Source organism: Populus alba, chromosome 2, assembly GCF_005239225.2.
Source record: "Populus alba chromosome 2, ASM523922v2, whole genome shotgun sequence".
Lineage (NCBI taxonomy): Eukaryota > Viridiplantae > Streptophyta > Magnoliopsida > Malpighiales > Salicaceae > Populus > Populus alba.
Window position 1 is genome coordinate 3018148 of NC_133285.1, and position 13975 is coordinate 3032122.

General features: G+C 38.6%; 2 protein-coding genes and 1 pseudogene across 5 annotated transcripts; 1 reads left to right on the forward strand and 2 right to left on the reverse strand.

Annotated features, from left to right (window-relative positions):
* The first annotated feature begins 153 nt into the window (after nt 1-153).
* On the forward strand, nt 154-2347 carry LOC118049437 (RING-H2 finger protein ATL16). The gene has a single exon (XM_035059439.2). It carries the CDS (start codon nt 644-646, stop codon nt 1676-1678), a length of 1035 nt encoding a protein of 344 aa, XP_034915330.1. The 5' UTR covers nt 154-643; the 3' UTR covers nt 1679-2347.
* Nucleotides 2348-3338: 991 nt separating this feature from the next.
* LOC118049436 (protein KINESIN LIGHT CHAIN-RELATED 1-like) lies at nt 3339-6736 on the reverse strand (annotated as a pseudogene).
* Nucleotides 6737-6882: 146 nt separating this feature from the next.
* Nucleotides 6883-13947, reverse strand: LOC118049434 (autophagy-related protein 9). 4 transcript variants are annotated; one of them, XM_073407349.1, is made up of 12 exons: nt 13404-13947; nt 13016-13087; nt 11582-12227; nt 11134-11454; nt 10832-11054; nt 10042-10221; nt 9725-9931; nt 8761-8838; nt 8597-8667; nt 8359-8469; nt 7467-8071; nt 6883-7433 (listed from the first exon to the last, which is right to left on the reverse strand). In XM_073407349.1, exons 3-12 carry the CDS (start codon nt 12154-12156, stop codon nt 7153-7155), a joined length of 2652 nt encoding a protein of 883 aa, XP_073263450.1. In that variant the 5' UTR covers nt 12157-12227; nt 13016-13087; nt 13404-13947; the 3' UTR covers nt 6883-7152. The 4 variants fall into 4 exon arrangements, with proteins under 4 accessions (XP_073263450.1, XP_034915327.1, XP_034915328.1 ...); XM_035059436.2 differs by having other exon boundaries at nt 6883-8071; XM_035059437.2 differs by lacking the exon at nt 13016-13087 and having other exon boundaries at nt 6883-8071.
* Between the last annotated feature and the right edge of the window lie 28 nt (nt 13948-13975).

Here is a 13975-nt window from a genome sequence, read left to right on the forward strand (position 1 = left end):
TCTAAAAGAATAGCCCAGATGTTCAAATTTGGGAATTTTGATTTAGAAATTCTATGCTCCAACTCCTTTATCTTGAAGATTTTGTAGGCCTTTTACCGAGTGAAAAGGGGAGCAAAAGACATATCTATAAACTATGGTTTTTCGCAAAAAAAAAAAAAAAAAGTCTTGCTTTGCTGTTAAGGTATGCCCTAAAACTTTAGAAAGTTGAGGAAAAGGGAACAAAAGAAATGCTGTTTCCCAAGAAAATGAGAAATAAAACAGCAGGGGTCCAATATCATGAAGCAAGTATACAGCATGTTGGGTCCAAATTCATTTCTTTAATATAAACTGCTAGTGGGAAGTATGATGGCAGCTTCGCCACTCTCTCTTAACTTTAAACATGGACATGCTTGTGTTCATCTCAAGTCTATCCTCTTCATTCAATGAGATATCATTGTGGTTTACCTGGTGAATCTGTGGCGCACGTTTTAACCCTTGTGTAGGAGTGTTTTCCATTAAGCTTCTCCCATCTCTCTCCTCTATTTTCTCTTTATTCTGATTGAAGAAATTCTTTTTTATGGAAGAAGCTAAACCCATCAGTCAACCTCCCCTTTTGTCTCTCTACTTGTAGAATCCAAGACTTTGAATTGAAACCCATTTACCTATGGCACCAGTACATAGACAATACTACATTCATGCCTTCAGAAACCAGCAGAATCTTATCTATCAACAACCTTCCCCTACTTCAGACCATGCTTTCCCTCTATTAGCTATTGCTGTGTTGAGCATCATGGGCACAGCTTTCTTGCTAGTAGGTTACTACGTCTTTGTGAACAAATGTTGCTCCAACTGGAACCAATTTAATCTTATAAGGTGGTTCACTGTTTGGAGAGCTAGACGTAACGAAGATTCGTTTATAGCCCTCTCTCCAACCATGTGGAATCGTGGGCTGGACGAGTCAGTAATTCGCGAGATACCAACATTTCAGTACAGGAGAGAAGAAGGTCGGGAGAGGAGCAGCTGTGGCTGTGTGGTCTGTTTGAATGAGTTCCAAGAACAAGACATGCTTAGAGTTCTTCCAAACTGTAGCCATGCATTTCACTTGGATTGCATTGACATATGGTTTCAAAGCAATGCTAATTGCCCACTTTGCAGAACAAGCATTTCAGGCTCTGGTACTAAATATCCAGTTGACCGCATCATTGCTCCTAGCTCATCACCTCAAGGCTCGCAGCCATACACCGATAGTCTTATGGGAAGTGATGAAGATTATGTGGTGATCGAATTGGGTGGAGAAGATGATGGAGGTTTGTTACCTCCTAGGCAACATGAAAGAAACACCTCAAGAGAAGTTCAGATGAGACTCAGAAGTCGATCGCCAATGAAGATAGAGCAGAAGCTTGGAAAGTTGAAAACAAGGAAGCAACACCATATCTCAATTATGGGTGATGAATGCATTGATGTAAGGGGGAAAGATGATCAGTTTTCCATCCAACCGTTGAGGAGATCTTTCTCACTGGATTCTGCAGTGGATCGACAGCTTTACTCAAGTGTTCAAGCAATCATTCATCAAAATATCCATCATAGGGAAATTAGCAATACCGAGGAAAGTAGTAACAGAGTACTTAGGTCAGTTTTTCCATTTGTTCATGTCCGAGGATCCAGAAAAGCAGTACGTCCGGTTGAATTTGAGATATAATGCAAGAAGATTTAGTCTGAAATCTTGTCTTCATGTCCTGTTTGATATTTCATTTTTTTCGAAGGGTTTGCTGGTGTTTTTCATATGATTGAATAGTTACAAATGAGGAACAGATAAAAATCTATGGTGGCTTCGGATTGATATCATGCATAGAATGAACGGTATACACGGACTCCTACTGAGATGCAAGCATGCTTATGAGAATCATTGCTTAAACCACTTAGGGTGGACTCCTCTTTTTTTCTGTTTTGAGTTCCTTTTTTCTTTATGAATAGAAATGATTGTTTTAACACCTCTTTATCCAGAGAGACTGGGTGAGACAAACACCGGGGGAGGGGGCCGATTGGAAGGGGGAAGCTATTATGTAAGTCATGGCAAGGGGACCGGAATAATGAGCAACTATGAGTGAAAACCGCAAAAGGGACCTCCTCTGTGAATGATCACCAACCTCTTTTGTCTTGTAGTAATTATACTGGTGTTGGTAATGCGCAGAAGAGATTATTCTGCCCAAGTTCCATTATGGTTTTAAGATACGGATTTGAGTGAAGGTCTGCCATCTGTTTCCAGATGCCAAAAAGCAGCTGGAGAGTTTCACTAAGAGCATCCCAGATATCAGTTGAAGTAAAAATCTCAGTATTTTTTATTATTTGTAAGGGAACAATTAATTTGCAGCAAATACATATTTTGAAAGATCTGAATAATTTCTCCTGTTTTTTATTTACAAAAATTCAGAAGAGAGACTAACAGCTAACTCATGTTAACTTACATGAGTGCAAACTACATATTTAGAAACAATGCCAATGTGAGTCCTAGGCATGGTCTAACGGTTAAATTTGGGATTTCCACTTGAAAGTATGATGTTTAAATCCTGGGAGGATGGATGAAATTTAGGAGTGATGTAAGGCTACCCCCACCTGTGCAGCTCAAGGTTCATCGGGCCTCATCTTTAACCCCCTCACCACCCACAAAAAAAAATATGAAAAGGATAGATGAAAGAAAAACAAAGAAGTAAGCAAAATATCACATACTAAGAGGAAATTTTACCCTGTCGTAGCTAAACATAATGCCCTCAGTCTCAATTGCAAACCCTGCCTTGCAAGCATCATTCCATGTGTTCCTGCCTCAGCAAAGCTACATAAACATAACAATGTAGCGCAGACACTATAACAAAACAATATCACAAATTCAGTGAATCATAGCCAGATGAAACTCCAGTGGGACACCTATGACGAGTCTGCAGTTATAGTTTCTCATCCTCAAAATGGTTTTTAGGGTCCTGTTGATTACGAAGAAACAGGTTGAATTTCCAAGTCACCAAAACTGAATGTTTAGAAGCACGTGTAATATAATCATATTATGTGAAGTAAAAGTTGAGAAGAATGGTGACATTACATGGAAAGCATTATTGAGCCTTATTTATCAAGTTTTCCATGAACATGGATTTATTCACAGACAACTCTAAAGTCAGAATACAGATTAAGATGAATGTACAAGTTCCTTTGAAAAGAAAATTTAGCAGTTAAAAGACACAAAATACACTAATTTCAGTCTTTATCAGGCAAACACAATCAAAGAAAAAGCACACATCCCCAAAACCAATTTTCACATCGAAACTGTGTTTGAGTTGCTTAAAGAACTTAAACTCTATAAGTACATATGAAAAGAAAAGGCACCACAGATAGCAATAAATTACCATATCTACTTACAGAGAAAAGCTAAGTGGGAAAAAAAAAAAACACCCTTATAGAAAGAGAGAAGCTAACCAAACAAAGAAATGTAACTCAGGGCTGGATGTTTATCAGACTACATCATGCTTGTTCGATACTGGTTGAGAGGAATGTCAAGCTGTAAGTTTCTTCCAGAGGGGCTACTGTGAGGCATCTATTGGTCGTGAGCTCATGTTGCCTTGGTCCATGACTTTCCCAGGCATCTATTGCTCGCCGCTGGAATTAAATGGCAAGGGTATAGCTGCAAAATCCAAGAAAGATTTTTTAGAAACTACAAAATTCTAATTTGAGATCGCAACATAAAACCAAACAACCTAGACACCAAATTCCATGTCATTTGCTTGCTGCCTTGATGAATGAATGTGGGCATATAGACAAGGCATGCTTAATAGCACCAGAATTATTAACTTCAATTACCGTGATAAGCAGCAACACAATCCACTGTTCCAGAGCCTTCATAAAAAAGTAAAATTATAGCACTATAAACCTTGCCTTCAAATGGCATGACGATATCCAAACATGATGCTAAAATATCTTTTTTTATCTATCTATATATAAAAAATAATTTATTTGCTCGCTCATGTAAAGGTTGAGTTAATGAAGTATGTTATAATTTGGCTTATTGAAGCCCTTTGAGAAGTGCCAGAGGTGGAGAGCCAAAGGTCCAGATGATGAAGAAATATTGAGTAAGTGCATGCATCCATGCATATTCACATGCTCGACCCAACTTACATGATTTTCCATTGATAAAGGCTTCATGAAGAGGAAGACAGCATCAAAGTACTCATTTTAATCAGAATAACAGATTTGGAACAGCAACACAATAATGATTTTTTTAATGAATCAAAGCAATGCGCCTGCAATAAAACCAGAAACCACGAACCAGGAACTAAGGGAATGTTCTTATCAATTACCATGATAAGCAACAACACAAACTACTGTTCCAGAGCATTTATAAAAAAGAAAAGTAAAATTGTACTAGCCTAACCCACAAATGGCATGAAGATATTCAAACATGACACATGATGCTAAAGCCTTTTTTGATCTACTTATAAATTAAAAGAGTTATTTATTTGCTCGCTTATGTAAAAGTTGAGTTAAGAATATGTTCTAATTTGGCTTGTTAAAACCCTTTAAGGTACCAAGCGTGAGGCCGAGAGCCAAAGGTCCAGATGAAGAAGAAATATTGAGTTTGTGCCTGCATTCTTGCATATTCACCTGCTCGACCTGACATATATGATTTTCCCTTGATAAAATGAAGAGGAAGACAGCAATATCAAAGCACTCATTTTAATCAGCATAACAGATTTGGAATAGCAAATAATGATTGCTTAATGAATCAATAGCCATGTGCCTGAAATAAAACCAGAAACCACGAACCAGGAACTGAGGATATGTCCTTACATTCCCCTGGCACCAAATGCTTTTGAGAGATTCGGACATGCGTCAATTGAATCTGTATGATAGCAACTGCAAAAATCTGTGCAGCTCACTGCGGTTTATCCAATTCCAAATATCCAGCCCCCAAATTGTTCTAGAAATATCCAATTCCAAAATGTTTGGGATCAAAGCTTTCTTTCAAAATTTCAGTAGCACTCTCCAAGAGAGGAATAGCCTAAGTCACCTTACATGTCAACAAAAGTAACCACCCGATTATAGCAGAAGAATTTTCTTCTGCGTGCTGTTCTTGTAGGAGCTTCTCGAGCATAGACAGGGTTCTCTTTAGCAATGAAATTGCCGTTTCAAACCTGTCCCTAGTCTCATATTGCATCGCTATCTCTGAGTATGCCCCAGCGACTTCAGCTGCAGAAGCCGTTTCTTTCTTGTCAAGAATTCCACAAGCAATCTCCAGACACCTCTTCGCATCTGCAAACTTCTCTAGATTACACGGTGCCTTTGCCATAGAGATAAACACTAATGCTTGAGTCCAGCTATCTTTCTCTGTCTGCTGGACAACACCCTTCAAAGTATTAATAAACTCGTCATACTTGCCCAATTCAATCCCCATATTAGCAGCATCAATCTCTCCATTAAGCAATTCAGAACTAAGACCCCAATTCATCAAAACCTTCCGTGACAGTGCATTCTGCTCCCCAATGCCTTGACATGTTCCTCCAACCCACTATAGATGACCCCAAGAAGCTTCCTATCATGTGCAAACTCCTCGGAATTTTTCCCAAGTCCACTCTTATGTATCTCCAACACCTTCAAACCAAACGGCAATGCCTCCTTGAAATTCAGAACTGCAACATAAGCCGCCGCCAGTTCCCCATATCCACACCCAATTCTTTTCTTCCTTTCTCCATAGCATTTCCTTCATCTCTAAACACTTCTTAAAATTATATATAGCCTCCTCTCTCCTCCCCATCGCAGTCTTCACATTAGCTAACTCAAGCAGCACAGTGTGCAACACCGGCCTAATATCCTCAACATTAACATTCCCCTCCTCCTCTAGCCTCCCCAGCATCATATTAGCTCTATTGAAACAACACCCTAAACTATCATTAAACCTTTTTAAACTACAAATAACAGAACCCACTAATTGTAAAGTCATAGCAACAAGAAAATTAAGCTTATCTTATCATCGCCACTATCGAGAACTTTCAAAGCTCTGTAGCAAAAGATAAAGCCTTTTCAGGGTTCTCGCCTTGTTGGTCAAGTTAAAGTCCAACTTTCAGTAAAGCCAAACCAAGTTCTCTCTCATCAAAACAAGCCTCCATGTTTTCAAAAGCTTTGAGCATGTCCTCAATTGTCACTAAAGACTCAAAAGCCTCTTCAAGTTGAGATCTTTCCTCCTAGAGGAATTTGAGGTGTTCCAACAAGGGTGTCAATGTTTCGAGATGGGTTTGCTTGGAATTGGTGGGGCTTGACTATAAGGCCATTGGTTTTGGTGCAGGATTTTGAGATCATGGGTAGCTGAATGAAGTTAGGAGGCGGAGGAAGGTGTATCTGTGCGGTCAGATGATGTGTAGTTTCTGGACAGAAGAGGGATTACTGTTTTGGTTTTTTGGCGAGTAAAATGAGATAGAAGTGAGATCAAAGCTCTTTTCATGGTGGGATTTCTGTTAAAGTCTGCTCCTTTTTGGTTTTGGTCTAGTCTGTTGAATTGCTTAAACCCTTGCAAAACCCAAAACCGTAAGGAGATTTCTGGTTTCCCGAGTCTTACCTGTTGACAATAGTTCATGCCTTAAAAAAAGGGGTAGAAAGGAGCTATTGATTAAAAACGCTGTGGTTTCGCTGAGTTGAATCGAATAGTCTCCACAGAATTCATAAACTCGTCAATGTCTGAGGAGGTTCTATTTTCATTAGGGAAAAGAAAAAACAATCTTTGGACGGACCCTGTTGGGTTGAGTTGAGTAAACTTCCCTTTCGGCTAAAATCTTTCAATTTTGAAGTACAGTTAAGACCAGACTACCTGGGACAACTCGAGAACAAAATTCACTCAATCAACGGCAAGCAAATGATCAAATGAACTAGTTGATTAGAATAGGATTTGAAATAGATCAATAGATGGGAAATGTTTTTACAGTTCCATAAGGGCTGCAGTGACTTTGGAGCCTGCTACCTTCTAAAATGGGATGGGGTCTCCTTGAGAATCTAACCTCGTACTGAATCTTATATACAACAAAGAATACATAGTTTCCTTTTTACACAGAAAAGAAATCACAGTCCATCTTCGGAAACCCATATGCATTCCACAAATCTAAAAACAAGAACCTCTCAAACAAATGGAGAGGTAATTGAATGTCAAAAGGTTGGGGGATCTCGAAATGCAGGGGGTGTTTCAGGCGGTCTGCTATAAATGTCGTCAAAATGAAGACTCACACTCCTTCCTGCGTCAATGTCATCATCCAAATAAGTAGTCCGGGACAATCCGTTAGAGTTTCTCCAATCCAAGTGTTGTTCTTGCTCCTCCAAGCTTCTTTCTGAGAAATTATCATGAAAATTTTCTGAAGCATAGCGGTTGAAATCAGGAGGCTCAAGGAAACTTGCTTGGTGGAAACCAGGAGGCTCGAGGAAACCAGGAGGCTCGAGGAAACTTGCTTGGTGGAAACCAGGAGGCTCGAGGAAACTTGCTTGGGGCTGTGCATCACGCGGGCCACTTCTAGCCCACCAATGGCTCCTAGTAGGATGTGCAAGGTTGCTGGAGTCATGATGTTGAAGCACACTTTCCTGGAAGAATGGGGCAGACGTAGAAGCCCCCAAATGAGAGACTGATCGTTCCTGGTAATTGTGACCCCATAAATCTTCATCATGTCGTGCTTCATTTTGTGTCAAGTTGGATGGCATCCAATAATCTCTTGAATGTTGTTGCTCAGCTGCTTCAAACGGGACTGCTGTGGCATCTCTTGTATTGTCCGTGGAAGTATGAGGTCGAGAAGTATAATAACAATCAAGAAGATATGGGTGATTCCTCTGATCTATATCAAGTAGCCACAAAGAACCCAGCTGAAAGCCGGGAGTATTAAATGGCATTTCCCTTGAAAAAGGGATATTTCTATCACCGGGGCCTCTATAACTGGGGCTCCCTCGCCACATTCTACGAGGAGAGTACACATGTCTAACTCCCTGTCCTTGCAACTTTTGATCCCTAAAAGTTCTAAGATTTAACAGGAACTGCTTTCCGTGAATGTTGGGTTCCCATGAAGGATAGCTACTTTGAAAACTGCAAAATAGACGATGCAAGATGAGAAGCAACTGAAGGGAACAATTAAAACAAAACGAAATTACGAGCAGGCACCTTGCAATGGTTTATTTCATTTTCCAAGATAGAACATAACAGTGGCAAGCATACAAAACAAGTATTTATATGTCCAAAATGACTTGTTCTCCTTAAGGAACGTATAGAAGACTTCTTTGTGCTTGTAAAGCAAGCACAAGGACAGTAACACAAGGCTTCAAAAGCTTAAATTGAAATGGAAAGAATCTACAAGTACAATTCTACAATAATACCTCAAAAACGATTTCTCCATCTTCCCCTGGCAACTTCTCTGGGAACGAAGCGTGTTATAGGGAGAGCCATAATTGCTATTTCCATGCTTTTGAAAATTGAAAGTACTAAAACTGTGAAAGATCATTAGAAGTCAAGATTTGAATGATTTCAATGCAAAGAAACAAAGCTAATAAATGGTTTGGTGTCAAATTGCTCAACATAAACTCGGAATTTTCAAACATAAGAACAAATGCACACCTGCAAACATGGCCAACACCTTCAACATCCACTGTGAAATCAGCAATGAACTGTAAGATGTCATCCACATGCTGCAAAAAATCACAGCACACCACCTCGAAATTAGCCAATATATGTCATAAAAATAACCAGATACAGAGTCTATTGAGAGATGAAATGGATACCTTTGGGACAACAAACAAAAGCAGGAATGGAGTGAGGAAAATTGATGCCATCTCCTCAAGTAACATCATTCCAGTATACTGCATCACAAAAAACACATAGAACAGTTAAAATAAGTGACAAAGGGGTGGTAACTCATATCACGGGAGGAAATTTTGCGCAGAGTTCTATTACTATTAATGGATGGCTCTGCTATTTCTTATGAGCACAGGCATCCCAGGTAATTCAGTCTTATGGTTCTTCATTATCTGCATATGGCCTTTTTTTCCTAGACACTCACTTTGTATGGGCTTTTAGTTTAATGTTTCTATTCAGCGGTCGTGGTTATTAGCAAGAACTTATTGACTCAATCGTTTGGGCTCATAATAAATTAAAAATTGCTCTTGCTACTCAGCCTAGAGCCTTGAGCATTATACAAGGTCATGTTGTAGGAGTAACTCATTACCTTCTAGGTGGAATTGCCACAACATGGGCTTTCTTCTTAGCAAAAATTATTGCAGTAAGATAATGGCAAGGAGGATTTGAAAGGCATTATGGCATTAAGATTTCTGAGGCTTAGCTCAAGATCCCACTACTCGTTGTATTTGGTTTGGTATTGCTCCACACATGGCTTCGAGAGTCATGATGATATTATAGAGGAACGTCTTTATCAGAATATTTTGCTTCTCATTTCAGGCAATTAACAATAATTTTTTTATGGACTTCTAGAAATCTGTTTCATGTAGCTTGGCAAGGAAATTTTGAAACATGGGTGCAGGACCCTTTGCAAAGACCTATTGCTCATGCAATTTGGGATCCTCATTTTGGTCAACCGGCCATGGAAGCTTTTACTCGAGGGGGTGCTCTTGGCCCAATGAATATCACTTATTCAGGTGTTTATCAGTGGTGGTATAAGCGATCAAGGGTGGTATAAGTATATTTGGTCAACACTCTTTCATACAAATGCATGAACTTCATCTGCATTACCTGAAATAAGGTTTCAAACTCCATGCGGACCCTCTCAGTATTTTCTTTGCCTCGCCATTTTTTTGGCATGTAGTGTGTGTGTTGGACAACCATAGACATAGCCCCTTCTTGATCAAGGACCAGGAGCTCATCTGTAACAGCAGCCCGGCTGATAGCTGTTATAGTTCCAAAAACAGCAGCATACCAAAACAAGTTGCGCCCAAATATCTGCATTATAATTAAAATTCAATATTATGAAAAATACATATTATCATCCATTATCACTGCCAGTTTTGTATTATCTAATATCTTTTTAAGTATTAGTGAGAGTATATTACATGGCCCTCTAGCAAAGATTCCTCCAGAAATGCAATGATGATCAGGATAGCAGCAAAGCCTCCAGAGACAAAAGAGATGAATTTTGCGATGATTGAAATAATAGGTGAGGGGAATTGCTTTAGATATTCTGAAGCATGCATCACACTGCTATTGATCCGATGCTTGAACAAATGGTCGACCTGCAGCATAAACATACACCATCTTAGTTATAGAAGATGAGTTCAAGGAGGCAGATCTATGTGTGAGAAATAATATAAAAAATTATTAGTACCCTCATTCTTTTATTGAAATAAAGCTACAGTAAGGAAACGAACTCTCATCTTACAAGAGAAAATGGCATATAGAACAATTTCTTGTGCTGAAGCAAATCGCTCAATCTAACATGCCAAAAACACATTAATTTAGACAGGCATAGCCCTCATCCGTACAATAATTAACAACACCCAACAATATCTTGCTTCTGTTCATTAAAATCCCATCAAATAAATCAAGTTCTATTTCATACACATGGGAAAAAGGGTTGTCAGAAAAACACATCTTCTTAGGACTATAAGCAATATTAAAAAACCACCAAAATAAGTTCAACATATCAAGAGGCTTTTCTAGTTTATTACAATGATAAGAGGCAAGCATTAAAAATTACAAGAACACATTCAAACTTTCTTACTAAAACACATTCAAACATTGTACTCAAACAGATATCCTTGCCAACATTTCAAACGCAGGCATATCAACTATGAAAAGTTTTGCTTGAACTTAATGTGAGGGAGAGAGATGGTGAGTTTGTACCTCATTGAATTCTCTAAAAGTCCACCTTGACAAATTTGACCATCTTCGAGATGATGCTGTGCTTGGATGATTATAAAATTGTTCAGCATGCCTTAGGAAGAGATACACCAGCATGAATATAACAAGAAATGGTGAAAGGACAACCATTGCAAGACCAACTACCATAAGCCTTTTCTTTAATGCATTAGGATTATAAATGAAGTCCCTCCTAACACAAAAGTTTCTGCAGAAAAAGTACATTCTAATGAGAAAATGCAATATAATCAGCATTCAAACAGGTAATAGTGTGAAATTAAACATACCGATCAAACATGCTCTGTAATATGCACCAATTTAATGTCCACTCGAGGGGTTTTGTCAGTATTAGGCGATGCTGCATTCCATTTGAACCATTCCTGACAGTTGGGCCAGCACCTGGAATCCATGAGGAGATTGGAAAAGCAAGCACTCCTTTGTTGAGCATTCCAATCAAGTAGTTCTCCTTCCGCATCAATCGCATCACCACGTCATGAGCAGTAAGGTCCTTAACCACACACAGTTGTTGTGAGTGTTGCAACTCAACAACCTTTTCAAGAACTGTAGCCCATGGCATGGTTTGAATTTCATTGTCTGTGACATGGAGACTGCAAAAAAGATAACATCTTTTGCTCTTATTGAAATACTAAAAAAAATTGAAAAACAAGAAAACCTTTGTACTGAAGTAAAAGCAATGCCACCGACAAAATTTTATACAGATAAGATCAGCCACACCTGTTATAATAGAAGTGCCGGATACCAAGAATGTCCTTCAATTGAGCAAAAAACCTTAAGAAACAGAAGATCCAACATATAGAAAATAACCCCAAATAACCAACAATGATAGCTTTTGAAAGCGTTAGAGGGGTTACTGGGTGAGGATGGAGAGCTTCTTTAGCAAGATCACAGGGCTTGATTCCAGATTCTACAGCATCCATCCCACACTTAGCATTTCGAAGACCATTCCAATCAACATATAATAAGAAAAATCCCGAGAAACCAATGGTGAAACCCAGGCTAAAAAGCTCAACTATCCACTTTATAATAATACACCAAAGCCCTTTCTCACAATAGTAATTGTAGAGTCTTTCAAAGAAAAGGTCCAAATCAGCAATTGGTTCCACATTCAAGCTCTCGCCATTAAGGAGCCCAGAAGGGCTCTCACTACCAGGACTTGGTACCCTTCTATAATCTGATAATTCAATCTCTGGTGGAACATCATCAAGCAAGCTAGTTGTCAAAGATGATTCACCACGCCATTTCCACTTGAATATGCTCAGAGCATTAAACTTTTGCCCACTGAACATCATTCACAAACACTTACTATTGGCAAAAGGATCCAGTCCATTCCCCAAACCACATAAAAGGTTAAGGCAAAGCTCTGAAAAATAAAAATAAAAAGGATCAGACTAGTCATGCCTTCTATAGCAAACTATGTTTAGCTTGCAAAATCCCCTGTTTCCACAATAATCAGCTAACATTCAAAAATTGAGAAACTAAAGAAGTTACATGACAAACTATGCCACTTCTACAGCATTTACAGAACCACAGTATCTTCCACTTCTCATTCATCACATACCACTTCTACAGCATTTACAGAACCACATTATCTTCCACTTCTCATTCATCACATGCCACTCAGAAAATGAAAATAAAATCTTCAGGAAGGAAAGGGGGTGATGGAAGAAATTTTCAGACTTGTTAACCACCAATATTACCAGTGCTCCATATTAATCGGTATGAAGATGAACACAACAAAGAATGTGTCAAAACATAATCAAATTATAGCATCATTCTGGAGGTACTCTTACATTTTGAGTATCCTAAATCTATTAAGAACCACTGAAACAAACACTTTTAATTAGTGGGTAAAAGAAAATTTTAAAAATAATAGAACCAGATGTAATTCTTAACATTGTGATCAAATATCTGCCTGTTCATCTACCAAAGTCCTAAAATGCAATCAATTTTTACCCAATCCCGCAATATAAACAAGAACTTTGCTACTCCCTGTATGATCTCTCTCTGTACAGACATTGTTTTGCTTTTACAACTACTTAAATTCAAGCGCGCTATTCTTGCTATCCCTGCTGCTCCCTTTAATAAATTAATTATAACTTAATCTAAGATCAAATATTTGCAAGAGAGTAAGAATAGTGAATCACTTGCCACTTGAAATCAAGCCAAACAATGAAACAGTCAAGGCTATGAGTTGGGTTTTGACGGAGCCTCCGATTTAATCTGTAAACAACAAGTCACGAACTTTTAAACTGAAAACACCACAGAGAGCAAAACCCAGAAAGGAAAAATCAAAATTAATTGGTTAATTCACTGAAAAGGGAGGTGGGCAAGCTTTATTCGATCATATAATCATTATATTGAGTCCAAAACATAGTTTGCTAAATTTGGACAGCTTAATCCCAATTGCCCATATTGATTAACAAATTAAACAAAGCATTCAAATCAATAAAAAGAAAAGAAATCATGTTGTGCTATGTTATCATCACGTAAAAGTAAGAAAATAAGTAATCAGAGATACGACAAGATACGAAATTACCTGGAAACCCGGAAAAGAATAACGATATAACCGAAGGGAAGAAAAAATCAAGAAAAAAGAGTGAGGATTCAGTGGCGCCGACTAAAAGAAACTGCACTGAGATCAGAAACAAGTAGCGGGCTGGGATTATCGTTGGAGAAATTGAGGGCAATGAAATATTTTGTTTTGCCAAGAAGAGAAGACTTCGGAGAAGAAAGAAACGGCAGAAAGAGAGGTAGCTTGGGAGGGGGTTTTGTTTGGGTTGCGTGGAGGAAAGAGGGATTTTTTTTCCTCTTCTCTTCTTTCTTGGGGGAATTCAATTGGGGTTTTGTTTTCTTCTGATTTAAATTATTATTATTGTTGCTAAGAAGGAGAAGGAGAAGAAGGAGGAGGAGGAGAATTTAAGAAGCTTTTTGGGCTTCTTCTCTCTCTTTCTTTGCCTGTTGTTAAAGGAAGCAGTCACAGTCAAGATAAAAAAAAACCTCCTTCGTGAGTTGAACTGAAGAGGTTGGAGGGGACGAGGGGTTTCCAAGGCAGCAACAACCAGCACTTCCCCTTTACTTGTGGACTAGGGATATTTTAGGCACCGCAGA

What these genes read in the sequence shown, in the direction of transcription:
- LOC118049437 (XM_035059439.2), top strand. Translation starts at nt 644, where the DNA reads ATGGCACCAGTACATAGACAATACTACATTCATGCCTTCAGAAACCAG.
- LOC118049434 (XM_035059437.2), bottom strand. Translation starts at nt 12,156, where the DNA reads ATGATGTTCAGTGGGCAAAAGTTTAATGCTCTGAGCATATTCAAGTGG. An exon ending in CGGCACTTCTATTATAACAG is followed by an intron (nt 11,455 to 11,581) that starts GTGTGGCTGATC and finishes TCTTTTTTGCAG; the next exon opens with TCTCCATGTCACAGACAATG. An exon ending in CTTTTAGAGAATTCAATGAG is followed by an intron (nt 10,222 to 10,831) that starts GTACAAACTCAC and finishes TTTATGCTGCAG; the next exon opens with GTCGACCATTTGTTCAAGCA.